Source organism: Peromyscus leucopus, chromosome 20, assembly GCF_004664715.2.
Source record: "Peromyscus leucopus breed LL Stock chromosome 20, UCI_PerLeu_2.1, whole genome shotgun sequence".
Classification (NCBI taxonomy): Eukaryota; Metazoa; Chordata; class Mammalia; order Rodentia; family Cricetidae; genus Peromyscus; species Peromyscus leucopus.
This window is the reverse complement of record NC_051080.1, coordinates 15192464-15220175: the sequence shown is the minus strand read 5'-3', so window position 1 is coordinate 15220175 and position 27712 is coordinate 15192464. Positions and strand designations below refer to the sequence as shown.

At 57.0% G+C, this 27712-nt stretch overlaps 1 protein-coding gene across 3 annotated transcripts; it reads right to left on the bottom strand.

The window, feature by feature from the left end:
• Nucleotides 1–200: 200 nt before the first annotated feature.
• Plxnb2 (plexin B2) lies at nt 201–26244 on the bottom strand. Of its 3 annotated transcripts, none has more exons than XM_028869155.2 (39): nt 26156–26244; nt 16455–16504; nt 15882–15928; nt 12003–13077; nt 11662–11844; nt 11450–11578; nt 10558–10658; nt 10355–10481; nt 10016–10169; nt 9022–9136; nt 8815–8923; nt 8597–8698; nt 8262–8354; nt 7908–7989; nt 7675–7835; nt 7434–7582; nt 7244–7352; nt 6971–7107; nt 6676–6846; nt 6180–6312; nt 5821–6048; nt 5546–5722; nt 5303–5442; nt 5102–5202; nt 4702–4931; nt 4415–4596; nt 4113–4179; nt 3824–3970; nt 3489–3645; nt 3287–3387; nt 3118–3202; nt 2807–2961; nt 2551–2711; nt 2324–2471; nt 1868–1932; nt 1659–1734; nt 1160–1234; nt 914–1044; nt 201–832 (listed from the first exon to the last, which is right to left on the bottom strand). In XM_028869155.2, exons 4-38 carry the CDS (start codon nt 13062–13064, stop codon nt 940–942), a joined length of 5517 nt encoding a protein of 1838 aa, XP_028724988.1. In that variant the 5' UTR covers nt 13065–13077; nt 15882–15928; nt 16455–16504; nt 26156–26244; the 3' UTR covers nt 201–832; nt 914–939. The 3 variants fall into 3 exon arrangements, with proteins under 3 accessions (XP_028724988.1, XP_028724990.1, XP_037053340.1); XM_028869157.2 differs by having other exon boundaries at nt 201–829; XM_037197445.1 differs by lacking the exons at nt 16455–16504; nt 26156–26244 and adding an exon at nt 13544–13693 and having other exon boundaries at nt 15882–15907.
• Nucleotides 26245–27712: the final 1468 nt, after the last annotated feature.

The window sequence follows — 27712 nt, the reverse complement described above, 5'->3', positions numbered from 1 at the left end:
AGGGTGTGGAAGCTGAAGGCTGCCGAAGCCCAAGATACTACAGCTAGCCTAATCCCTGTGTCCAGAGTGACCCCCGATTGGCCTACACAGGGGCCTGTTTTGGTATCCGGAAGGAGGGTGTGAGCAGCACAGGCCCAAGGGACGATGGGGCGAGGTGAGTAGGGACAGATGGGCAGCCCAAGGAGAAACCCAGCCAACCAGAGAGTGAAAAAGACAACTGTATTGGATTTACAATCAAGATTTACAAAAAGGGATGGGTGGTCCTGGGGGAGATGCTGCTCCAGCATCCCCAGATCCAGGCAGGGCCTCCAGGACAGCCTGTTTGACAGCTGAGACCAGGACCTCAGTTTTCTGGGTCCCTCTGGCCACCCGGGCCCCGACGTCTGACGTCCAGCTTGACCTTAGAGGTGGAGCCAGTGATGGCCCTCCAAGTCCACCTGGAGTGCCTGCGCCCCATGGGGAGGCTCAGGTGAGGTCAGGAAGGCATCGTACCGCTTTTTCTTCTCCTTCCATCTGGCAGACAGATCCAGTCCAGGAACTGGCCATGGGAGCTACAGGCCAAACTCAGGGTATCTGAGGAGGCTAGGCTGCTGGTGCGTGGGAAGGGGAGGCCAAGGCTCCACTGCCCCCAGTGGCCCCAGTGTGGCTTTGTAAGGCACATTTGCGAATTACTCAGGAGACAACACAGAGAACACCCGATGCTGGTGCCATTGGAAGGAGCTGGTGCTGGCTGACTCGGGCGCCCGGGCAGTATTGCTCAGGAGAAAGACGCTACAGTCTACGGGAGGTGGGCTCACTACACCCACTCCAGACACCTTGGGTGCAGCCTCTACTGGAGAGAGAGAGAAGAACTCAGCTACAGCCAGTGCCATCTCACGCCAAGGGGCTGCCCAGATGCCATGGTACCACACACCTGCGTCCTGAGGCAAGTGCTGATGGTCAGAGGTCTGTAACCTTGTTCTCAAGTGCAGCGGCAATCTGCTGCAGGCGGAAGGCCAGCTGCATCTTCTGGGCCGCAGGGTCCTCCTCCAAAGCATTGATGATCTGGTGGGGCGGGGGCGGGGGCGGAGATGGACACAGAGGGGACCTGTCAGGTTAACAGGCTGGGGGGGGGGGTGTCAGGCTGTCCTGCATTCCATCCCAGGGACACAGACCATACCTCGTCATAGTACTTTTGGGTGTACTGGTAAAGCTGGTGCAGTGCCACAAGTGTGTTCAAGGAGTCTGTGTGTGCCTGGGGAGCGACAGGATTACCCGGTATGAGATGGGGGGGCTACGGGAGCCCCAAGACCAGGCCCACAGAACAGCAGGCTGTCATGTGTTGGCTGTGTGGCAACATCACAGATACACCGGTAAAAGGGCCACGCCCTGGTAAGGCCGCATGCAAAGCCCATGCACATGGCAGTAGCCTGCTCGGCCATAGCCAGGACAGCAGGTATGGCGGGGCCCTGAGCTACCCATTGCCTACACATCAGCCTCTACACACATGTTCGTCCCTAGGACTCAGCGACACTCAAGGCAGCGTGCCTGACCAACATGCCCTCTTGGCCATCCTCTGCTTCCCTCATCATTGTAGTATCAACCTCAACTGTGGTTCGGTGGCTGGCTCAGCAGCGGGCAGGAGAGCCCTGGCTCTTGTGGAACTCTGTGGCCCTTACCCGGGAAATCTCCGCCAGATGTGTGTTCATGTCTTGGTCGCTGACCTGCACCATCTGCCGGATGCCCTTATAGTAGCTGAAAGAGAAGAAGGGTTATGGATGAAGGCAGGAAGAGAGTCTAAGGGGGGGGAAAAAAGGGGGTGCCAGACAGACCCTGGGGTCTCTTAGGGATTCCCAGGCGTTCCCCGGCCCCGCTCCACGTCACTTACTCCTCCACCATCTTCTTGTAGGTCGAGATCTCCTTGGCATACAGCAGCTTGTTGCTGGGAGAGTCCTGGGGAAGACAAAAGCCTTGACACTGGGCTGGGCTCGGCTACTCGGTGCTCACAAAGCAGTAGCGAGGCTCCTGCTCAGACTCTGTGTAAGAAAGCCCTGGAGGCTGGGGACGGCGGATGAGTAATAAAAAGGGACAGAAGCCCCCTGGGAGGTGAGGGAAGGGAGGTGACCATCTTCACGGCAGCCCCGAGGCCCTGGTCACCTTCCACCTGCTTCTGCCCCCAACTTCAGCCCAAAATATATGAACCCACATTAAGGAAAGCTTTTGGTATAATCCACACTCACCCCATCTCAGCCACAGCTCTCTCCCTAGGGACGCTGTCTAGACTAAGACCCTCCGCCCGTCCTGGGCAGTTGACCTAACTCTCTGTCCCACGAGCCCTACTCACACGGCTCAGCTTGTGCTCTGTGCGAGTGCAGGCATCCATGAAGGTCTGTGCGATCACCGACAGGGAGGCGTCCACCACTTCGTGGACGTGAACGTCGAAGATGAAGTGAGGATTCTTCAGGATGTTCACCCAGAACCGGAGCGGTAAACTGGAGCAGACGGGACAGGGGGTGAGGGGCTGTGCCGGGCAGGCTATGGCAGGGGGCGGACGGGGGCAGGGCCTCTCACCTATTGGTTTTCCAAATATGGATGGTATCCTCGTCCCGGATGTCATGCTTTTCTGCCTGCTCATCCAAGAAGTCGAAGAAGTACTTGACGGCAGGAGGTACCGCGTGCCCGGGTGCCAGCACGCTTTGGAAAAAGTTGTCCACAAACTGCTGCAGTGTGCCCTGTAGAGGAGAGTGGCTCCGTGTGACCCCCCTTGGGGCACATCCCAGGCGCCAGTGTGGGAGGAGGATGTGTACCTGGGCACGAGTGCTATCACCTTGACTGAGAGCAGTCGCGTCAGGTAGATCTCTGTGATGGCCTTGGTCCGCTCTTTCTCCTTCATGCTGCCGCGCTTGGACTTGCCTTCATCGACCTCATCTGTCGGCCGCACCAAGTGCCACACCCGGTTTTCCTCTTCCAGCAGGGCATGGCCTGTGGGGAGCAGGGAGCTGAGGGATCCAACGTTTAAGGTAGGCGTGGCCTGAAGCTTGGTATGTAGGGCCCTAGGGTCCACTAGGTGGCAGCAAAAAGAGGATATGGTCTTCACAGACCTTTTCTATAAGGACAAGAAAGTCGGCACAGACTCACGTTCCCCAGGCAGGTCCTGTTGGCTGTCTTCTGGCTGCTGGGAGACTCCCACCTTAGACAGGATGAGGGTGGCTCCATCCCGGACCTGGGGATAGAGTCATGAGGGATGGCTCTATTTCTACTGTGGGATCCAGTACTATTCCCCTGCCTGGGGGACCTCCACACTCACATTATAGTGCATAAGGGTGTTGATCCGTTTCCACCGGCCTTCCCGCTGAGAGGTAAGGTCCAAGTCAGACAGAATCTGGGCCGTGGACCCAGGACGCCATTCTGTAGAAGGACATAGCTCAGTTTCTGGAACCCAAGGCCACATGGCTGCCCGTACCCAGGAAGAGCTGGGCACATGGGCCTCGTGAACAGGTAGTACTCACCGAGGACCACACTGTCAGGCTTGGGCCAGCAAGAGCAGGGCTGTGTACGGTACACCTGATCAATGATCTTCTCTTTGACCTGAGATATGGTGTCGCAGTTGAGGACCTTCACTGGGATGGCATTAATACCTTCATCCTGAACGATCACGCTCACCGTCTGCCAGGGAACACAGGATGAGAAGGACCAGCTGAGGGAGGACCCTTGTAACCACACTTCTGCACCAGAGAGCGCCTACCCAGCCAGGACAACTTGGCTTCATTCTGCTGAGTTCAGATATGGGGTCCAAGTCCTGGCTCAGCTTCCCCTCTGCAGCTCCTGGCTCTGGGGGACTTACCAGAGGTGCATATTCGACATCGTCCCCAAGCAACCCCGTGTCATTTAGGGTGTACTTGGCCTTCTTCTGCACAGCATCCACGGGTCCCTTTTCCACCTGGTGTTTGATGGCCTTGAAGAGCTTGTACAGGGGCTCACCTGCGCTATCCTGGAGCAAAGGGGTCGTGTGAGTGGGAGGCATGAACCGACATTCACAGTGGGGCTGGACCTCCTTCAAGGCACTAGGCAGGCAGGTGTTGAGGGGGGACGGCACCAATTCACCCACCCCTGACCCTAGAGCTGGAGCTCACCTTGAGGTACTGGTATAGACAGATGGACATCCAGTTGGACAGCATCCTCTCTACCACTGTCTCAGACCTGAGGGTACACAGAGGTCTCATATTCCCAAGGCCCAGCTGGCTCCAGGACCCCACCACGATGCACATGTGAGCAGAAAGGCAGTGTGGCCCCTGTGGCGGAGCGTACCCATCCGGATGGGCTATGTAGCCTCTTAGGCCAAGGGCGGTACAGAGTGGGACCTGGCTTTGTGTCTGTCCAAAGAAGCCCCGCCCCAGCCCACCTGTCACTCATATAGCCCCTATCACCCACAGACCTTCGCAGCATCAGCTTGGGGTTCTTGGCCACCACGTACTGCTCCATGAGCTCCAGGAAGAGCGTGCGCATGATATCTGTGTAGTACTCCAGCTTCCCGTGCAAGGCCACGGTCAGCAGTGATGCAAAGTAGACCTTGGCGCGAGCTGAGAACTCACGCTGATTCTCTAGGGTGTGGATGAACTGCAGAGCGATCGGAGAGAGGGCAGCTGAGCATCTGTGCTACGGCCTCACCCCACCCTGCCTCGGAGCCCCGCCATGGCCTGCTTCCCCGCCCCCTCTGCTCACATTGATGAGGAAGGACTTGCTATTAAGCAGGTTGGAAAACTGGTAGAGGGCCTGCTCCACGACGGGCCGCCGTGACTCAGGAATGTCTAGCTTGCCAGTGATCATGACATCCTTGTCGCCGTCCTTGGAGGGCAGGAAGAAGACGCGGTCAGTGTAGGTCTTATAGTCCAGCGTGGGGATGCCCGCCTCATGCACATCGTTTGTCTGGTCCTCCATCTCGATCATCAGGTCTGAGAAGAGAATGGAAGGCCAGAGTGAGGCATCCCTGGCCACCTCCCCCTGCTGCATGCTGCGCTTACCCATACCCCCCTGCAGTTTCTAGCCCCAAGTGGCTGCCTAAAAGATCCAGGGACTCTGAGAAGGGCAGCCTGTGGATCCACCTGCCGGAGGCAGCCCCTACCTGTGAATTCCTTCTTGCAGCGGTCACGCACACTCTCCTCCAAGCCTTCCAGCTGGGATTTAATCTTCTCATACTCACGCTCGGCCTGCTGGCTCTTCCTCCTGGTGGGCACAGAACACCTCTCAGTTATCCGTCAGCGGCTAGGGCCAGAAGGTCGGGTACGAGAGGGATGAGGGGGGTGTTAGCCGGGGCTGGACTCACCAGTAGCAGTAGATGGACACAGCAATGATAAACACCATGGGCACCATGACCAGAGGCAGGATGAGACTGAGCGGCACGTCACTCACACGTGTGTCATACTCCACCCGGCCTAGCACCCACTCTCGAGAGCCAAACTTCACCTGTGTGGAAGCTAGGGCTCAGCGCAGGCAGGTGCAGGCAGCGGTGGCTTCTCCTGAGAGGGTGGGTCCCCAGGCCCTCCACAGCCCTCCCGCTCTCACGCACAATGAACTCAGGCAGGTTGTGTGCTGTGTCTCGCTTCTGCCGGCGCTTGGGTGGGGGCTGCACCTCGGGGGGTTCACAGTACAGGTCGGTCTCAGTCAGCGTCTTCATAATGCACCGCTCGGCACCCACAAAGGCCTCGGCCTCCTCTAGCGTCATGGCCTTGTTCAGATTGGTTCCCTAGAGCGGGGTTGTGGGGGGCGGGGAGGAGCAGAGGTCAGAATGATCAGCAGGAGTCCCCGCCCTGGACCGGGTCCCCATGCTGTGGGTCTCCTTACCCGGGCATGGATGAGCTTGTTGACCTGCTTCTTAACACCACCTGTGAAGTTCTCAAAGGTGGGGTCTGCCACGTACTCGAAGGCACCAGCTTCAGTCCTGAGCAGGGCACGATGACCGTCCATCTGTATCAATGCAGTGAGGTTGTAAGCCTCAGGTTCTTCGGGGACAGCGGGGGACAAGAAGACGACCTTGGTGTCGTTGTAGAACACGTACTCAGTGCCTGTGATCTGTGGGGATGGGTCCAAAAACTTCAGGCCGCTTGATGAAGACCTTGCCCCTCCTGGTCCCCAGTTGCTCATGTTCCCTTTTAGAACTGAGCCCTCAGCCCACAGCAGGACAGCAGGACAGCAGGACTGACCGTCACGGGCTCCAGGGAGCCAGCCTCCCGCCGCCGCCGCCGCCAGGACCTCAAGGGCTCCGCAATGACAACCATGGCAAACTTCTGGATGAGGCTGAAGCCCTGACCCGTAACGTTGATGCTCCGGCCACCGCTGGGTTGGAGAGAGAGGCAGTCTTGAGTGAGTTCAGCCAGGCAACGGAGATGCTCAGCAGCTCCGCCAAGCTTCCGGGTTCCCCTCTACCAGCTCATCCCCCGGGTGGGAAGCGGCACAGTAATGACGTGACAAGTCAGAGGCAGGGGAAGCGGGGAAAGTGGCCCTGTTCTGACCCTGCCGTCTGGGTTCTCAGGAGGAAGCCTGTCAGGGATCAGGGTGCAGTGGGGTTTTCCAGAGGATTCCTTCTGCCCCGCCCAGTCCAGTTCTGCCACATTCCTCAGGTCAGCAGGCGGGGGCGGGGGGGGGGGGGGGGGGGGGCGGGGCGGGGGAGGCACTAGCCAGGAAGGGGAGAGGCCACACCTGACAAAGCTTCTCAGCGGCTCGAAGGCTCTTAACACAGGGTTCTCACAGTAGGTGAAGGAGATGCCAGAGCTGGGCACTCGGGAGCCCCCGTAGGAGATTTCTAGCACCGCCTGGCCTGTAGCCGGCTGTGGACCTGTGATGCATTGCAGCTGAGCTCCGAACTTCGTCCTAGGGTGGGAGGTGCTTGTCAGGAGACCTGGCCAGTTCCGCTGCCCCCTCCACGGCAGACTCAGGCCTTCCCACCCTCTTCCCCAGGGTCAGGCAGGCTCCGCAGCCATGAGCAAACACATACACTTCACAAGGGACGTCTTTGAGTGTCACCCGCACATCTTCCTTGGAGCCTGTGTCCAGGTGAGTGCCATTGATGGTCAATGTGGTGCCACCTGCCTGTGGCCCCTGTCGAGGCTCCACACTGAGAGGCTGGGGTTGCTGAGAGCAATAATACACGTAGTTAGTGCCAAGGACCCAGGCCAGGGCTCACCAGATAGTGGTTATTGTGAGAAGCCAACTGCTATGGATGGGTTCAGTAGCAAAGGCTGGACTCACAGCTTGGTCAGGCACTTACTTGATAAGTGAACTGGACATGTGGTGGTGAATGGCCGAGTTTTCCATTAATATCCACCTCAATACCTCCCGTGAAAGGCATCTCCGAAGCCTCAACCGCACACACAATCCTGTCGACAGACAGAACCCAGTCAGCTCGTGACCACTGCATCATCTGCGCAGGGAGCTCAGGCTGACGGCGGTTCACTCACCGGGTAGACACCGAGTACCATTTTGGTTCAAAGGCACAGTTTTGGCCAGCCACGGTGATCTTCTTGACATCATCTGCCGTGATACCCAAATTGGACCCATGGATGGTGACGCGGATGCCCCCACCCAGCGGGCCTGTCTCGGGCTGGATCTGAAATCGGCAGAGCCCGGGTGAGCGAACGGCTTGGGAGGATGAAGATGTGGGGACGGGGGACGTACAGGTCAAGCTGCCACCAAACTCACCCTGGTAATGACTGGTGGCGGGCATTCGGAAGTAACATTGCTGCACAGAGCCGCGTACACACACCTGTTCGACCCACGGCACCACACACACCTGTAGGCAGGATCGGCAGCCAGACACAGGCTACAGTCACTGCGGCCAAAGGAGCAGTTGTAGAGCGTCACTGTGGAGGAGAACACACAGTTAGCCGTCCTTCTGTTCGGTCCCTCCCCCACCTTCCCCAGAGGCCACCCACCTTGGAGCTTGCTGTCAATGTTCCTGTCGGAGGACTTCACGTACAGGTGAAGGGGCAGCGTCTCATTACCATCGTGGGATAGCTGCATGGGACACACAGGGGCAAACTGTACTTCCTGGTACCCCCAAAGCCACGGGAATCCCTCTACTGCCAAAGGTCAGTGAAGTCTGCCAGGCAGGCAGGAACTGGGAAAGCATCGACACACATACCATGAGAAGATGAGTATGTCTGGGGACATAGGCAGAGATGCCTGGAGACCACAAAGGCACAGGGCAGGAGGGACAAGACCCTGACTAGGCTCCAGGCCTAGAGGTCAGACCCACCCTCCAGCCCTGAGACCAGCTGTAGCAGTACCTTTGGGGTCTTAAAAGAGAAGGCCTCTGGCTCCAGCCTAGTCACAGTCGCCTCGAACTTCAGCAGGTCACTGCCCACAGAGAGGGAAGAGACCTAAATAAACAGAGGCCAGTCAGCATCCTCTAGGCAAGCCGGCAGGCACACTGTCTTGCCCCCCAGAGGCATGGAATCTGTGTCCCCAGGAGCTCCCAAAGAGCCCCCCTCCCTATCTCTAATGTCTCCCGAGTGCTCTCAGTGCTGAATGGAGACGCAGGGACCCCAACTCCAGGAGGGAAGATTCTCAAGCAAGCCCCTACGACCACCGGCGAGACTTCACCCCAGGCCTCCTTCTCTACCTGCACAGTGTCCAAGTTTTTGCCCTGGAAGGTCACTTCCGTCTCATGGTTCATGGGGATGACCAAAGGGCTAGGGGCCAGGAACTGGGGACAGTTGTCCTCCTGGGAGAGAGAGACAGAGAGACAGAGACAGAGAGACAGAGAGCAAAGCTGGTGAGCTGGAGTGTCTCCTACCACCTGTGGTCCTAACCACCGTTATACCTGAGTGGCTGGCTCACCATGTGGGCGCCGATGACTCCGTCCTCTGGGTTGGATGAGGCCTCCTGGCACTCGTGCAGCGGCAGGTTCCACTGACACATCCAGCGGTTGCTAGCGCAAGAGATGCACCTGGGCGAGAGGGCCGTGAGGGTGTAAGGGGCCTGGAGGAGGGGAGGGACGGAGGGGTGGGCTGGAGGGGGGGGCCTCGAAAGGCAGCCAGGACTCACGGCAGGTTCTCCACCAGGCTCATAGCCTCTCTGCAGTCATAGAAAGGATACTGGTGGGAGGTGAGGAAGACACGGCCACGTTTGAAGAGGAGCTGGATGCTCACGGCCACATGGTCTGCAGAATGCAGGTGGGAACAGGGTCAGGCGGAGCTGGAGCAGAAGGGTGGAGCTGGGCCTCCCCCAGTGCCCAGCTGAAAGCAGGCCTGTGCTGGGGCCGTAGGATGCAATACGGATACCCCAGTCTGTAGGCTCAGCTGGCCTGCTGATGCTGTCAAGTCTGGGCTCTGGTCTCAGCTCCCAGGGCTAGGCTCGGCTTTCTCCCCTGGGCTTGGCTGCTTTCGTACCCTCTCTCTGTTCCTGCAAGTGCTGGGGGCGGTAGCTCCTCAGAGTCTGGGTGGGAGGGCCTCCCGGGTCCCTGCCCATATCGCTCTGGGGCCTCATGGCCTTGTTACCCCCAACACTCAAGGGACAGACAGCTATAGCACCTGTCTTAGGGCCCAGATTAAGGCCTTCAGCCTCAGGAGACAGATCCTGCTGCCTCGGGCTGGACACAGCAGTGAGGCGTGAGGGACCTCTGTGCAAATAACTTGCAGGGGCCTCCCCAGAACAGAGCACTCAGCCTTCAGGCCAAGACCAAGGTACTCTCAAAACTGGGATTTTAGGGGGCTGGAGAGATGGCTCAGAGGTTAAGAGCACCTACTGCTCTTCCAGAGGTCCTGAGTTCAATTCCCAGCAACCACATGGTGGCTCACAACCATCTGTAATGAGATCTGGCGCCCTCTTCTGTATACATAATAAATAAATAAATCTTTAAAAAAAAAAAAAAACAACTGGGATTTTATTTCCCCCTCCCCAATAACAGCGGCCTGCATCCAGGATTGGCTCACACATGGTGCCCAGTGAACTACAATGTGAGAGCAGACTAGGAAAAAATAGCTGTGTGCAGGCCAAAGGAAGTGTGCAGGTCCAGGGGCTAAAGAATATGAGATCTCACCTTGGCCCGGTGGTGTGCTGGGGATGTTGCTTGAGGAGTTACAGATGACTGTGTCCCCCTCTACCCGGGCACGGTGTGGTGGTGATTCACCAAAGAGGCACAGCAACTCATCCTCCTCCGTCAGGGTGGGTAGGGGGCTGACAGACAGCCGTACCTGCAGGGGGAGGAGACACAATACCTAGAACCTGCCTTTCTGTCTAGGATGCTCATGTGGTCCTGGGTACAAGGGCAACTTGTGGTTTCCTGGCTTCTCTGATAGCTCCCCGCCAGCAGCTAGCTGTGTAAGGAGAGCCCCACCTGGCCCTGCACACCAACCACTGCCTGCCACCTGTCACACACCTCTCCTTGGGCCCGCCGGCTCATGTTCTGTGGATTGGCATCAGTGATGGCCACACAGGACTTGTCCCGGCTCCAGAGCCAGTGGCCAGCTTCCTCGGCCCGTGAGCACTCAGCCTTCCTGGTACATCTGCAAGGGCAGGGAGTAACTTCAGCTCCAGTACCCTTGGGCCTCCAGGCCATCGGGGCAAGGACAAACTGCTCACCGTCCCTCGACGACACACCAGCCACAGTAAGGATCCTGGGAGTCACGGCACTGAGCACAGGTTAGGTAGCTCAGACACTCTTGCACTGGGAGCCGGAACACCTGGAGGTGAGACAGCAGGGCCATGGGGGAACGTGACTTACAGACACGGGGCCCTACCTTAGACACCAGACTCTCCTGGGACTACTGGCAGGGAATTCCCCTGGGCCAGCTTGGTGTCGGGGATTCATAACCACCTATACAAGCTTAGGGCACGATCAGAAAGGGAAACCTTGCCAGGGCAGTGGTGGCACACGCTTTTAATCCCAGCACCAGGGAGGCAGAAGTAGGCGGATCTCTGGAGGCCAGCCTGGTCTACAGAGCAAGATCCAGGACAGTCAGGGCTGTTACACAGAGAAACCATGTCTTGAAACCCGCCGCCCCCCCATCCCCTAGCCGGCCTGAGCCCCTAGCCAGCGGTGGTGGTGCACGCCTTTAATCCCAGCACTTGGGAGGCAGAGGCAGGCAGATTTCTGTGAGTTCAAGGCCAACCTGGGCTACAGAGTGAATTCCAGGAAAGGCTCTAAAGCTACACAGAGAAACCCTGTCTCAAACCCCCACCCCAAAAAAGAGAGAACCCTCCCCACCCCACGCCTCAAAAGAAATGAAAAGGGAAAACTTCCTTGAGAAAAGGAAGATTAGAGATATAGCTCAGTGATAAAGCACTTGCCACCCATGCAAGAACTCCCTAGTTCTAATTCCTAGTGCTCAAAATAAAACCTCTGAAAAAAACGACAATGGTGCTGTAAAGACTCAGACATGAGCCCAGACTCTGTCCAACTGTCTAAGGCAAGGCTCGGCATACCCTCTAGGCCTGTTTCAAAATGGCCTTCTGGGGCCATCTTTGGGCTGACCTTGTCCTGGGTCATAGCATACAGACTGGACAGGTTTCCAGACAGTGCCAGGTCCTGCTTGATTTTCTTGTTGATGTCTACCGGGATAGAGCCATACTCTGCCGAAGTGCCATCTGGGGCAAGGTATACCTGTGAACACCAAGGCAGCCCATGAGAACGGGGGCATCGTGCCCACCTGGTCCCTCTGGGAACCGCCCTGCCGGGGGCAGTACCTTAAGGATGCGGCCATCCGAGGTGCCCAGGAAGGCAACAATATGGCCGTTCTCGGCAGTCACCGTCACCGCGGTCAGATTCAGGCCCCCACGGGACAGCAGGGCTGTGGCGTCAAGTCCGTCACGACTGCCCAGTGGATAGGGCAGATGCTCCGAACCACATGGGAAGTTCTCGATGGCAGCCTGTGGATCACAGCATCAGGACGGGTCCTTGTCTCTCTCCCAGGCTTTTCCCTACCAGGGCGCCAAGCTATAGGAATCAGACCCTGTCCTCCACAACACAAATATACTCTTGACACTCAAGGGGGAAACATACACCTACGAACAGGCAAGACACGTACGTGCACATGGCCACCACACTGGATGTCTCCGTGGAAGGGCTTGTAGAAGGTGTCCCGGGCTGTCTCTCGGCTACCTGTGTAGCAGCTATTGCGGCTGACTTCCATCTTGTCATTGACATCAACTAGTGGGAAAACACAGAGGCCCGCACCGGGCCCCCCACTGCTCCGGCCATCTCTGCTAAAGACGGCATAGAGTATCCTGCCAGCTACGGAAGCCGCTAGGCAGGTACCAAAGGCAGAGTCTTGGGGGTAAGCGGGATCCAGGCACCGCAGGTCCATCTCTACGTAGGAGTAGTAGGAGGGGTCATCTTTGCACATGCGTGCCAGCAGTGTGCGGTTCCGGGCAGGGTGCTTGTCTTGCTGGTTGAAGATGAAGAAGACGTAGAGGCCATCCTCAAAGGCTGTAACGAACTGCTGAGTGTTAGTGGACAGGTAGCCAGCCTTGAAAGTGGTATGGTCTGAGTAGGCCTCGAAGGCCTCCCGGCCCTCAGCCCTGTCCAGAAGGCGGGTGCTCACGATGATGCCGTTGTCGTGTGGCCCGTTGCCTTTGCCCACAAACAGCACGCGGTCACCAGCAGGGCCCGTGGAGCTCACCAGCCCTACTGTGGCCACCTTCTCGTCGTTGCTGGCTACAAAGGACTTCTCGCCGCTGCCGTCCTCATAGAAGAGGCGCACCGAGATATTGCTCAGGGCGCGCAGAGCACAGATGCCCTTGAAAAGGCTGCCACACTCGACCAGGCGTCTCCCCGGTGGGTCGAGCAGCAGCAGCTGGTTGACGTTGTCAGTGAGCACGGCTTCGTGGCACTGGCTAGCCTCTATGGGTGGTGTGCACTTCTTGTTATCCATGGCGGGGCCTGTGACCACATGCTGCTGGAGGTGCAGGTCAGCACTCAGCTGGTAGAGCGCGTTCACTGCCCCAACATATACCACACCCGAGGCCTCATCCACAACCAGGTGGTTCAGCTCTGTGTCACTGCGGAAAGTCTCCAGCTTGCGGGACCGTAGGCTCAACCCTAGGCCCGCCAGACCCAGGAAGGTCAGGGCCCAGAGTGACAGAGCCATTGCCCCCAGAACTCTGTGGGGAGAGACAGTAAGGGTCAGATAAGCCCAGGTCTCTCCTCATTCCGGCCCTGCCCTGTATGTCCGGAAAACAGGCCATAGAGGGACATAATCCCGAAGGAGCACCCAAGGAATAGGTCTAGGAAGACTCCTAGCTATTCATACACATTCCTCTCAAGAACCTACAGGTGGTCTCGGGGTACAAACGCCCGACTTTGTGGACATGTAAACCCATACTACTTGAGACCTGGGCTGCAACTAAAGGCCCATGCACATGACCCAGGCAAGCACAGTCTATTTATGTCCACTTCCAGAGCTCGTTGGCCCAGGACGGGCCCCAACTCCATTCATAGCTCATTTGCTGCCTCCTGGGGAGGGGTAAGCAGCATTAAATCCACCAGTTTACAAGAAGGGGTGTGTGTGTGTGTGTGTGTGTGTGTGTGTGTGTGTGTGTGTGTGTGTTGACATGTAGATGCACGTACCATTTAGGATCCTGGGTCCAAGAGTCCAACTGGAGGAAAATCTAGGGTCTCATGGGTGGACCCTGTGGACACTCAGCTTTGTCTCCTAGAGGCCTGAAAACGACCCTCAACTCCAGGACCTCAGCTCAGGGTGTGCCTGAAACAGTACGGCTGCCCATAGGGCACAAAAGCAAGGGTGTCTCCAGAGGCTCTCATACCCCCTATTTAAGACCACTCTAGGGCTGGGGTAGACTTAAGAGCACTGGCTGCTCTTCCAGAGGACCTGAGTTCAATTCCCAGCAACCACATGGCAGCTCATAACCATCTGTAACTCTAGTCCCAGTGAATCTAACACCTTTTTTTTTTTTTTTGGCCTCCACAGGTACCAGGCACACAGGTGATACACAGACATACATGCCAACAAAACACTCATACACATAAAATAAATTAAATTTAAATTTAAAAAGACTACCTTAAACATCACCTCTTACATATTCTTATTCCTCATAAAAAATTAAAATTTAAACATAAAAACGATTCTAGGTCACACTTTTCAGGCTCTGTAACTTTCCAGTCACAGATGAAGGAACAGCTTACCGAGAGGAAGTAACTTCCCTAAAGGCAGCCTGCATGAGGTTGGGGGGTGGGTGGGAGGGGCAGGAGGCCCCTGACCTACCTCTGACTCCTGCTCTCTTTGAGACCCCTTAGCTGGTATCTCTCTCCTCCAAGAGGACCCTGCTCTGCCTGTTGTCAAAGACATCTCTGAACTGCGGGGGAAGCTGAGTATACTGGAATGAGGTCGTGGCTTCGCTCACGAGCGCTCCAACTCTGCCAGCTCTCCTATTCTATTCTATACCCCCTCATAAGCCTCCTCAGACCTAGGAGGTATAACCCACTGAGGAAGGAGCCGGCTGGTGGCGGCGGCGGCAGCGCACGCCTTTAATCCCAGCACTCGGGAGGCAGAGCCAGGTGGATCTCTGTGAGTTCGAGGCCAGCCTGGTCTACAGAGTGAGATCCAGGACAGGCACCAAAACTACACAGAGAAACCCTGTCTCGAAAATACACACACACACACACACACACACACACACACACACACACACACAGACACACACACACACAAGCATCGCATGTCCAAAAGAAAGTGTGGTGCAAAATGCAAGGGCAACCCCAGACCTCATTAAGAGACTAGGTTAGGGAGAAGTCAGTGGCTTCAGTCAGAGACAGGAAGACTTCCCAAGCCCTTTAAGACCCAGCCCACTCTAAGATCCTAAGGCCTGCCTCAGAACCTGGAGCAGCATCCACATTCCAGTCCCATGGGGACAGTCCTGTGGTTTTACTGACCAATTTCCATCCCAGGTTTCTCCATGCAAGTAAGTCCACTCCCCAAAGGCCGCCACCAAGGCCTGATCACCAGAGCCTGCTTGTTCCGGGCTTATAGATGCAGCTCACCGGTTCTAACTCACCAAATCGCTGCAGCTTGTCAGCTCCCAGGAGCAGAGAATGAATGGAATGTTCCCAGCCAGAAGGGGGTGGAAGGGGGTGAGGCGTGGGCGTGGGAGGAGCTAGAGTCTCGGCACAGCTGAAACCTAACCAGCCACCCTCTTTGAAATGTGGTTGTGCCAGCCTCCGCCCCTGACCTCTACTGGTGTTTAAGCTCAAGGCTTGAACTAGAGCTAACTAGCTAGGGAACCCTCTCTCTACTCTTTACTCTGGAAACTCTCTACTCTTTCCACCTTCTCCCAACTGCCTGCCACGGGCCTCCCTAGGAGACCTGCCAGGTGGGCTTCTCTCCAATTGATCTCAGGCAGGGGACTGACCGCCGCCTCCTCCTCCTCCCTATGCTTGGAGCTCACACGCTCGGGAAGCTCACACATCCTCGGCACTCCTACACACCCAGAAACCAAGGTAGAGGGATAAGGAAGCTCCAGTCCCAGTGTCTTCTGGGTGATAAAAGGGACGTGGATTGTATTCTACAGGTGGCAGCTCCCTTCTACTTCCTGGACAAACAAGGCCTAGAGTGACCTGCCTGGCCAGGCCCAGGAGCAAAGAGCACCTGACCTCCGACAGTGCTCTGGCAGGCAGTACAAGCTGGAGGCGCCAGGCAGAGCCAACTAACGCTTCCTGCCGCTGATGTTCCTGGAATGGGAGGGCAAGCGCAGGAACTTCCTGTTTTGGACTAAATCCAGGACCCCTGTTTGCCTGGCTGGTGGGGATTTCCTCAGGGGTACCAGTTAGCCCTCCTCCTCCTCCTGAAGTTTGGAGGTACACTTCCAAGAAGCCACGTGCCCAGAGGAGCAGCCTCAGGGCCCCACAATGGATGGTTTTCAGCACTCCTGGGCTTATTGCACTCACTCACCAAAGCGCCAGTGGTCTCAGTCTCTGTTTTAGACTGGCATCAGGACTCTGGAGGAGGCAGAGAGAGATAGAGAGCAGTCACTCTGGGTGGCTGTCCTGATTCCACCTATCTCCTCCTCTATCTTCTCACTCCCAGTAAGGCCCTCCTTTAGACACTCCCAGGCATCCAGCCCAGCTTCTAAAGCCAAGCACATTGATTGACCTGGTCTTTGCAAAACATAAGCAAGTCACGCTACTTTCTCTTCTGCTCAGAAGCAGGTAGCTTCTTTCCACTGTAAGTCTATGACGCTATCTGCTCTTTAAAACTACAAGCATAACCAGGCGGCGGTGGCGCACACCTTTAGTCCCAGCACTTGGGGATTAAGGGCAGAGGCAGATGGATCTCTGTGTTGGAGGCCAGCCTGGTCTACAAAAGTGAGTTCCAGAACAGCCACAGCTATACAGAGAAACCCTGTCTCAAACAAAGGAATGAACAAAAACGGAAATCAAAAGAACCAAAAACAAACAAACAAACAAACCCAAAACACTGTTTCTGACAAAACAGGCATACCCACAACAGGGCAATTCTACTTACTAGCTGCGTGACCTTGGGCAAGTTAACTTCTCTGTGCCTCATTTCCCCATCTGCAAAATGGACACAGTAATAATAAGTTAACCCTAGGCGTTATAAAGATTAAATGAATTCATTCATGAAAAGCCTGCGAGTGTTACACTGTAGCACTCGGCTGCTCTCCCTATTGTATTCCTTCTCCTAGAAGCAGTCCTTGGAAGCCCAGAGGGAAGTCCAGACCAAGGGTAACTTCTTAGCAGGTTTGTTGGAGGGGACAATTTGGCAACTCCTCCAGCTGCCAGCCAGAGGATACTCCAGGGAAAATGCATGGCAAAGGGTCTGCGCCAACATACCAAGACCCCACATCACCCAATTCTACCAGTGTGCTAGCTCCCGGGTTCTCTAAGCCTTCAACCCAACCTGAAAACTGTGGGGGAACTTTAGGGACAGGGAGGAAGTACACCCAGCCGGAGTTGAGACACTATAAGCCTGTCCTTAGCCTTGCTGGCCCAACTGGCTACACTTCTAGGCAATGTCCACCTCCAGCCCTACCAAGACTCTCTCTCCACTTACCCTGTGTAGCATGGCTCTCCTAGCCCATACCCTTGGACAGTCGACCCAGACCTGGACCTATGGTGAGTCCAAGTAGTCCATCACGCCCCACATTGTGGTGTCTTCAGCCCCTAACCTGGTCAAGGGGCTACATCATGGGGCAGAGGGCATCTTTTTGCCCCCAATACTCAATACAGCATTTGTAATATGAACCAACAGTCGGCTCTTCAGACACAGCAGCCAAACCACAGGACAGCGTCAGCCCCATGAGAATTCTGGGACCCGGCGGGCAGGCGTTGACTGCTGCTAGCAGAAGCCTTGTACTAACACCTTCATGCAGACACACCACCTGCAGCCTCTCTGTGCCTGGGGGCAGCCCTAACTTCCTCTGGCCCCTGTCCCTCAGCCTCCTCTAGCTCTAGAATTCTCACAGCAGACCATCTAGGTTCCAGTTGTCCATGGGGGGGGGGGGAGGTCTCCTGAAGGTAAGGCCAAGGGAGGATGGCCTATTCTAAACAACTTTGTCATACATACTTCAGAAGGGTCTGAAGAGCCACCCATTGACCAATCAGGGCCCACCACTCAGACTCCAGGCAGGCCAGCTGTCTCCTCCTCTATCAGGATCCTCTGAGCTCCCACTTCTTAGAAAACAAACATCGACACTACAATTCTAGGTCACTAAGCCCTGGGCTGATGCTCCCAACCAGTCACCTGTCTCCCAGGATTGCCCCCTCCCCAACAGCCCAGACAGAACTCCGCCTCAGCCCTGTAGGGCTCTGATTCGAATCTAGTACTGCCTCTTTCTGGCAGAGTAACACGGACTACTTACAAAGCTGCTCTGTGTGGCTTCCCCATATGTAGGTTGGATATAATAATAATAATACCCACTTCAGAGAGCTGGGCAACTATGTACCCTCCAGCACCCTGACAACAGTCGTTCATTCTCTATGATCTTCCCCAGGGAGCCCTATGTGGGCCAAGTCTGACCCAGGGATGAGGATGGGGGCGGGGGCAGGGGCGACCAGTGGAAATACAGAGAGATGAGAGCACATGTAGCCAGTGCCAGCTCCCAGGTCTGGAACTTAATAGTCTCTCTCTTCGGCCAGAATTCTGAAGGAGAGCACATCCTGGACTGTTTGGTAAGCAACAAAAGCCCCTCGTCAGCTGGATGATGCTCTGAAGCTTCCCTCTTCGGGTTCCTCTTCTCCAGGCCTCTCTTGAGGCCAATTCCATGGTGCACCGAGTAGTGGGGGTGGGGGACGGCGGGAATGACACTACCAGTTGAGTTCCCTCACTCTGGGACAGCCTCGCAGGACAGGGTTAGATAGAGTTGGGGTTCATTTCTTAGTGTGAGTGGCTTTTTAAGGCTCAGATCAAATCAACGTTGTGGAAGTGTGGCCCAACAGGAGATCAGAGCTGGGATCTCCCCCAGGGACCAAGACAGCAAACCAGAGACACCAGGGACAGGCAGGGAGACGGTAACGATTCCCACTAAAGCCAGGATTCTAACAAGTAGGCTGGGAATTGCACCACCCCCAGGACAGGACAGGAGAGCCCAATCAGCGGACTACAATCCAGGGGCGCAGGGCCACAGAGAAACCGATGCTGCCCCTCCCCCGCCGCAGCTGGCAGCCATGAGGCGGGGCGTCCGCTCTCGGAAAGCTACGAAAATCTGCAATTAGCTGCGAGCGTTAAACAAATCAGGAGAGACAAAACAGGCCGCGGCGCCCGCAAATCCAAGCCTTCGCTGTTTTCAAAACAAGCCTGAGGGAGGGGCTGCGACAAGGGTCTGCGCGGAGCTCGACGCCTCTCGGAGCACCGCGGCCACAGACGCACCCGGAACCGGACAACTGGATCGTCGGAGAAGACCCCGAGGGGGGCGCGGTCTGTGTCCGAGTACCCGGCTCCACCCACCTTGACAACCTGGTCAGAGTACAGTCCCGGAGGCTTGGTCGATTCCCGAACCCGGGAGCCAGCGCTGGCCTCATTCCTCGTAGGTGTCAGGGCCCCTCCCCCAGCGCCGTTTCCGCCAGACTCCTCTGGGATCACAAGCCGGTTACCTGGGAACTGCACTGGAGGCGGACCCCAGACGTGAACGAGGACGCGCGGCCCAAGCTCCCCGCCAGGGGCACGGCCACGCCCACGGTCCTAGAACCCAGGGGTCAGGCCCCCCGCGCTCTAATCAGGACGGCTTCCACATTTTGGCCCCGCACCCCAGCGCGCACCTAGAGGGGAACACGTGGACTGCGCTTTTGGCGCCAGCCTCACCAGGTCGGAGAAACTCACAAGGCGATGGGCAGGTGGGAGCCCAACCTCGGGTGACAATGGAAGCGGAGGCCACCGTCAAGAGCCAAGAGCCATATCCCTGCGGTGCTGATCGGATGTCAGAAACAGCCGAAGGCAGGACCGGCCATTACCTACCCAAGTCCTCCCAGCCGTGGAAGACAAGCAATGCGAGGCTCCGCCCCACTGCCGGGAGCTCCGCCCCCGCCCAGGGTCAGTTCCAGGGCCCGGCCCCCGAACCAGGGGTCAGCTAACCAAGCGCGACCTTGTCTTCCAGCAGCCTCAGGCCAGACCACGGGGATATCCGCCCAGACTCCTCACGGGAAAAACCAGCCCTAAGGAAACAGTGCCACCTGACCTGGAACAAGGGTGGGGCTCCAGGGAAAGGCTGATGTGCTAACCTGAGTCAGGGCTCCGAACCTCTCACGGGGCTCAGAGTTAAAGGACGCCTCCCAAGCAGAGGGTGTCTGCAGCCTTTCCCCATAAATCCTAGCCCCTGGATCTTTAGGCCTACCTATGCCCCCGCCGTCAGTCTCTAGGCCAGCCCAGGCCAGATCGTCCACTCGCTTTCCCTCTCCCACTGAGTGCATCCAACAAAGCCATCTCTCTGTCTGAGACTTAATCTCCCAGGATCTCCACTATCGGCCATGGCCCTCAGGTGCCTCAAGAGCTAACCTGTCAAAGCCCCAAGGGCTTCTTCAGGTCTCCTCTTCCCTTCCTTAGAGCCAGCTGCAGCCTCTGTATATAGTGGGGAACTTACCCTGGGTACCCCACACTGCCAACCATTGAGCTGGCTGGCTCCCCATGACCAACTCTCGTCCCCCCCACCATCCCTAGGTTTAAAGCCCCAGCCACCACAGTGTCTTGCCTGGGCATGGGAGAGCCACTCTGGGATCTCCAGCATTCCCCTCTTTACCTAGCTTTACACTGTCAGCCTCCAGATTCATCGCTCTGTGGATTTACTGTGCTCCTGGAGGACCCCCAAACTCAGTAAACGGAGAGGGAGGTCACAGATGGTTCCTGTCCCCATCACCACCATAGTCAGCTCATCCGGACTGGGAATGTTCAGATGTCAGTCATAGGAAGGCTCGGATGGGGACTTGAGGAGCCTGCGCTGGCGGTTACCATGTTTACCTTCCTATTCCACTTTTGGGCACTCCTGCCCCACCTACATACACCTCTTCTCCCCTTTCCCAGCTCACTCAAGTACTGGCTAAGATGCTGCTGCTAGCCAGGGCAGCCTGAAGCTCATGGAGGCTGCAGTTTGCTCAGAACCAGTTCCACAGAGTCCCTCCCGAGATTCAGCAGGGGTGGGGGTTGGGGGGGGTGCAATTCAGTGGCATGGGGGCGGATGGGTGAGGGCCTGAATGAGTGAGGAGCCAGCAAGGCCTGTAATCTCCCTGTCAGCCTGTCAGTGTCTCACCGGTCACCCTGGCTCCTCCTCCCCCATCACTGTTGAACCCTACAATTAGCTTAGGGCACCTCGCCAAGCCTGGGTGCCAGCCACCACTCACACATGACCACACATGTACAGGCACACACATGTCCATGATGTTGCCAGAGTCTTGCCAGCAGGAAGGTCTTGCCCCAACACCTAGAATCAATTCCCAGGTATGACCTAAGGGGCTGTGAAAATGGGGGATATACATTGGTTCCCCCCCCCCCATACTGGGTCATCCCAGGATGCCCTAAGAGATTTGTTGGAGCTGGGAGGGCAGGGGCTGGCCTTGAGGGAAGGAGCTGCTCACTGGTGATTGGCCCATCCACATGAACCCGGGGCCCTGGCAGGCACATGGTTCTTTATGGAGTGCTGGAAAGAGTCTGAGGGTGAAATAGTGAGCAGGGCTCCATGTCTAAGTGACACAATGGGTCAGGCACTCAAGGCCTAGGAGGGACGAGGGCCTGGGATTTTCCAATGAGGAAATGCCCAGCCTGGAGTGGGAGCTGATCCTGGTATGTACATGGGGTGGGGAATTTGGAGCCCCTAGACCCAGTTTCTTCCCGTTTGGTGGGAAGCATGATACATCAGGTCCCTCTGGAGTCTCCTTTAAGTCTACATGGTACACCCGTAAGAGGTGAAGAGCTGTGTTCCAGGGAGCACTCCTGGACAAGGGAGGGGCTGCCTAGATCCCTCCTCCTTCTGCCATAGGGTTTTTGGCAGAGGCATCCCAGGGTAATATTCCAAATCAGGCCTGAGGTTAAGGTGGAGGTAAGGCAGGCTGAACCTCCCGCTCCTAAGGCCAGTCCAGGGAAATATTTCTGAGGCTGGAGTAGTGAGTGGGTCATTCCAGAGTCTTTTCTCTTCTCTCACCCACCTCTCATCCCTGGCAGCTTACCCAGCTCGATTTAAAATAGCTGTTCCTACTTGCTGGGCAGGGAAGAGGTGCCCCGGTATCAAGTGCATGATGATGAGGCAGAGTGTGACCCACAGCAGGGTGCTTCTGTGTCCCAGGGTCACTGCTATCATCTACAAAGAGGGCAGAAAGCCCTCAGCCTCTGAACCACACAAATGCCACCTGGTTCCTCCCGAACTAGACAGACCCTTAGGACAGCTCTTGTGTTGGAGCTGTCCTAAGACCCAGCAACTTGCCTGCGTTAAAAAAAAAAAAAAGGTTAGGACACTGGGTGGTGGCAGTGGCACATACCTTTAATCCCAGCACTTGGGAGGCAGAGCCAGGCAGATCCCTATGAGTTCGAGGCCAGCCTGATCTACAGAGTGAGATCCAGGACAGGCACCAAAACTACTTGGAGAAACCTTGTCTCGAAAAACAACAACAACAACAACAAACAACAATAAAAGGTTAGGGCTCTTGAGGATGGAGTGTCAATCACAGAACATCCTCTTAACCAGTCACCCATGCACTGTTGAGGAACTCTAAGGTGGCCTGAGACTTCTGCCCATGATGTAGGACCAAAGGGAATAGGAAGTGTTCTTCCCCTGAAGAAGACTTAATAGGGTCCTAATGTATCCCCCAGGCACATCCCTACATTTGGCATGAACCCATCGCCAAGTCTACAGGTGGACCAATGCAGGACACAGGTGGTATGCCAGTTCAGAGGCCACAGACCAGGGCGACCCCATGGAAAGAGAACTCTAGCCCTGTACACAGCCAACCCTCTTACATAAGCGCTCCCCCAAGCTGTCTCGACAGAGGGAACCATCTGAAAGGTCAACATTAATGCTAGTTCCTTTCTTTTTCACCCAGGGCCCCCCATGGGAACTACTGAACAGCTGTGCCAGAGGGACCCCTGCCTCCAAGTACCTGGTCCCTGGGTCCAGACAGGACATGCCCCAGGCCAGGCTGCTGGGCTGCTGGAAGAGCTGGAGTTAGAACTACGGATATACCTATAGAGGCTACCCTTTCCCACTTCCTCTCCTTGAGGCCTAGAGCTGGGACCCAGCTGACACCAGAAAGGGGAACTGCTGGGTTTCTGAAGTCCAGGGAGGGACCTCAGGGAGCTGAGGAAGAAAGAGAGTGTGGGCACCAAGCCCTGCCCTGCCCCCAGGCACGGTGTCCCAATCCAGGTTGAGCCCCTTCTGTGTGTAGTCCACTGGGACCCCAGACAGCTCAGGTGTGAACTCAGCAGTCCACAGGGACACCCCAGGGAAGGCTGCCAGCCACGAGGGAGGCAAGGAGCCAGGCTGGGGGAGGGGACTGCAGAGGCGGGACCAGAGAGTGACAAAAGACAGGAAATAGTGCTACCAGCTCCAAGTCTGGACCGGCTTGGGATCTTCCCAGGGACAAGATTGTCACTGAGGTGAGGTGGATCAGGTCCACTCCAGTCCTTGACCACCTGGGAGTTGAGTCCAGTCACTGTCACAGGTTGATGAGTTTCAGAGTAAGGAAGCCCCCCCCCCCTGGGGTTGGGGTACAGGAAGGATAGGAAGAGGGCCTTCCTATCCTTTCAGATGCTCTCATGGGGTAGAAGGGTCAGTGGGATGTTCCAGAGGTAGCACCTGTCGTCAGAGAGCTGAGGACAGGGAGCAAGAGCCTCACACGGGGGGGGGGGGGGGGGGGGGGGAGCAGAGCAGAAGCTATCTGGGGATATGAAACCATGGAGAGGAAGAAAGAGAAGTCACGTGAGGTCTGGAAAGAGAAGAGCTGGGGCAGCTGCCCCTAATACCCCCATTCTGAACCGCACCCCCCCCACACACACACACTTCAGCCCTTCCCAGACTATAATTAGTCAGAACCCAGCCCCACCCCACCCACAACCCCACCCTAAACACAAACAGCCATTAGTCCTAGGGGAGGGGCTCTACCCAGCCCCTACCCCTATCTGATCACCCAATGGCTTGGCACAGGATGAGGCTAGTAGGGGCAGCCTCATCCTCATCCACAGGCTCTCCGGAGCCTTGACTACCAGGCCCTGGTTGAAGTTCTAATCAACTTATCCCCCTTTCCCTCACCATGCCAGTCCTTTTACAAGAGGCCTTTCGACAACAAGCTTACTCCCTGAATATCAAGAGCAAGTGGGGGGGGGGGGGGCTGGAAGCAGCAAGAGGGACAGAGGACATAAGCAAGGAATGCCTGACTGCAGGGTGACAATCCTCAGTGGCAGAAAGGTAGGCAAGAAGTCTTGCCTAGCCTTGCCTACATCCAACATCCCTGAGGAACCATCAGCACTGACCATCAGGAGAGGTACGAGGCAGAGGACACGTCATGGGGATGTCCTAGAACAGCTAGAGATCTGGTAGGGGGGACATGTGCCATATGGACGCCTCTGTAGGCTGTCAGCCCAGCCCAGCCCAATCCTTTCCAATCCAATCTCTTCTGCTCCACTAGCAGGGGCCGGGGCCAAGTCCCTGGGCTTCCTGCCCTTGGCCATCAGCTGCTGGCTCTACCTCCCTAAGTGGTACCCATGCAGGCTCCGGGGCAGTCATGAGCCCCAGGAGCCAACTCAGGAACATCCCAAGGGCTCCTTGTGGGGACCTTTATCCGCTCGCTCACCTGTGGGATGTCCTGACCAGTATCACATCCCAATGTGGGGTCGGAGGGAAGGCAGCCCCTCAGTGAGCAGCTGGTCAGTGAGAAGACAGGAAGGTAGCCTGAAGTTTAGCTCCAGGAGTGTGACCCATCCAAGGTGCATGGTTTGGGGGAGTAAACCTGGTCTTCCACCAGGCTCTGAAGTACTTGCTGCCTCATGGGCTCTCTCAGAGGTGCCTGAGCAGATTCCAGGCTGGGCAGGGCTCACAAAGGAACCGACCTTGAGGACCTTCTCCAACCCAAGGTGACACATGCCCTCCTACCCCGCCCCTGACTGGTCTGAACAGCCGTGGGAGGGAGGTGGTGGAGCTGCCTGGACTTGCCAGCCCCGCCCTCCTGGGGTTCTCAACCCCGCCCTCCTGGGGTTCGCAACTCACGGCCCGGCCCGGAAGTGGGTCCCTTCAGCCTCCCCTCCAGCTTCAGCCTCCTCTTTGGGTAGCTGGAATCGCTGGACTCGGCTGGATAATCCAAAATAATTCCTCCTTGGCAGGCAGCCCGTGGGGGAGGGGGAAACTCACATTCCAAACTCTTGTTTTTCTAAGTAACTTCCCTGAGTTCCTGGGGCTAGGAACCTCTGGCCAGTCCTCAGGCCTCCCCAAATCCACGGCTGGGTGTGAGACTAGGTGCCCAAGGCTCCGTAGTCTACCTGCCCATTTCTCAGTCTTCTCTAGCAATTTCGATACAACACAATAAGGTTTGGCACATTCCACAAAACACCTCATACGCTCGCCCTACTTTGGTAGGAACTTCACCTTCTGACCAAAGAGCAAGAACTCTTGGCACCGGCAGACCAGCTTTCTGGTGGTATTCCCTATGTACCAGGGTAGCATCCGGGTGTGGGATCAGACTGACAGCTCCCACCCTCAAGGTGTATGTGTGGGCAGTCTGGGAAGTTCAGCTTTAAAAACCATCAATACAGACGGAAGACAGACATTAGTGGGGGCACCCCCCAAGGCAAATGAGGGCCCTGAGAGCTTCCGTTCCCCCAGAACATTACACTGGCTTTGGGGCCTGGCTTCAACTCCAGTTCTGACCACCACCACCACCATGGTGGCCACTGGCCGACCTCCCTTCCTGCCTTCTCCAAGGAGCTAGAAAGAGGAGTTAAGTGACGTGGCCAGAAACTCTAGGATTCTTAAGCTCAGAAACCCCCAGATAGGGAGAAAGGACCCACCCCCACACACAAATCTGCCACCCGGCCTGACCAGAGGAACAGTAAGGGCACATGCCGGAGAGCTCCCTGCAGAAGGTATATGGAAGAGAAGGGGGAGACTGTGAAAGCACCCTCCAAGTTCTAAGCCTCTGTCCCTCCAAACACCACAACAACGAACTACACTAGAAGCTGCCGAAAGCTTGCCGGGAGGCGTGGGGCCTCACCAGGTACTACTGTTGGTTCTCTCTGTCCCTCGTTCCCTGTCCCAGAAGGTGTGGGGACTGCTGTGGTTGTGCACCCCTGGGGGAAAAAAAGCCCCAACAGAGCCTGGCTCTGGGCAGGCTTAGCTTGAGAACTGGGGCCTGGAGGTCCGGCACAACAGGGATGACTCGCTCTGGTCCATCGATCCGGCGGCGAAGAGGTAGGGGCGCCGGCCGGGAGGGAGGCTTTGAAACTACACCGGGTAGGGTGCAGCTCCACTGGGTCTCTGGGGCCCGGCCTGCCAGGCCAGTCTACCAACATCCCGGCGCGCAGGACCTCGTCGCCAACCGGTGGGGCAGGAGCAGCCAGGCCCAGCCGGTTGGACAGACAGACACAGGGCAAAGACGCAGGCCCGCGTCGCCCTCCCCGCAGCGGCACTGCTCTAGCACCCCCGCGTCTGGGGGCGCAAGCCGAGGCCGAGCGGCGTGAACGGCGAAGCCTGGGCCTGCGCGACGCCCCCCCGCAGTTCCCGTCCCCAAGTGCGGTACCTGCTCCTCCGCAGCCGTCGCTCGATGGCGCCGGGGCCGCGCTCTGCGTTGCGCTCCGGCCCGCGCGGCTGCCATGGAGACGGGCCTTTGTGTGGCCGAGGAGGGGCCGGAGCGCGCGGGAGCCGCCGGCCCCGCCCCCGCCAGGGGAGAAGGAGGGCGGGGAGGACAGGGGCGGGCGAGAGGGAGGGACGAGACTAAGGGATAGAAGATAGCCGAGGAAGGGTAGGAGGGGCGCCTGGTGTCCCCAACGCACCCCGCGTTTCCCCCGACTCAGAGCCACTTAAGCGCACGGCTTTGCTTGGAGGTTGGCGCCTGTAGCAATCCGCGCGCCCTGCCTGCTGCAGTTGCGTCCCCCACCCCACTCCACCCCACCCCCCCGCCGCCCCGTCATCAGAGGAGTTTGCTGAGGCTGGGCACCACCCCGGGAGTGCCCCAGGCCGAACTGAATGGCGCACGCGGCCCGGCACTAGCGGGTGGCTTCGGCAGGGCCAGACCGAGGCCTCAAGTGTTCTTCTTTGAGATGGGCGGGGCGCAAGGAACCTCACCACCAGATTGGCAACAGGCGGACCACGCTCATGCCGTTCCCGTTCCCGAGGGTGAGGGCTGCTGGACCTTGATTCTTTCTCCGGGATCCTAGCCGCTCAGTCTCCCACAGAAAAGCTGAAACTCTGCCCTCCTTCCTGGTTCCTCGGCCTAGCACATCTGGGCCTTACTGACCTGCAAGTCTTTATCTATATACCTTCATCTATAGGGTGGGACAGGACCACTCCCTAGGGTTCCTACTTCTGGTCTCCAAGTCACCCATGCAGTGGTCCCATGGACTTTTAACATGGCAATGATCCCGCGGTCTCGGAACAGGGTTTGGGGCTAGTCCCCAAACCTCGGCTGGTGTCTATACACTCCTCCACCAAAATTTGCCCTCCTTGAAGACTGCCTACTCCCTCAGGCATCTCCTCCCCAACTTTGGGGATCTGTCCCAATTCTTAAGCCTTCCCCAGCCAAGATTTCACAAATCTGAGGACTTCTGTTCTCTAAGCAAGTGGGCTTGCCCCATCACCAAGCAGCCAGGCTTTGTCCACACTACCTTCCTCCCTCCACCAACAGCCCCCTCCCCTCCACACACACACCAAGGGACTCCCAAAATATCCAATGATTTACAGGGCTGCAAACTTTGTATCAAAACATTAAGACAAGTGTTGTATCACAAAAGGATATTTTAATACCAAAGTTGTGGGAAGACCAGTATTCCAAACTGAGTAGGGCTCAAAATAGAAGGCAGGAAGCTGGAGGGTAAAAGAGTCCTCCTGTCCTTCCGGTCTGTCCCTGGGGCTGGCTGCCTCATGACCTCCACCCAGCCCTTCTAGATCCCCTGAATGCCGGCTCACAGCTCTCTCCAACTTGCCACACAAGGGAGCCCTGGGGACCACAACCTCTTGGATTAGCTTTTCACTATCCATGCATCCAGGCATCTGAACCATGAGGGACCTTGGGCTTGGGGGGAGGGGAGCAATTCCTTAAAGCCATCTGTCTTCTTCCCTCCAGGCCCTTGTCCTTGGC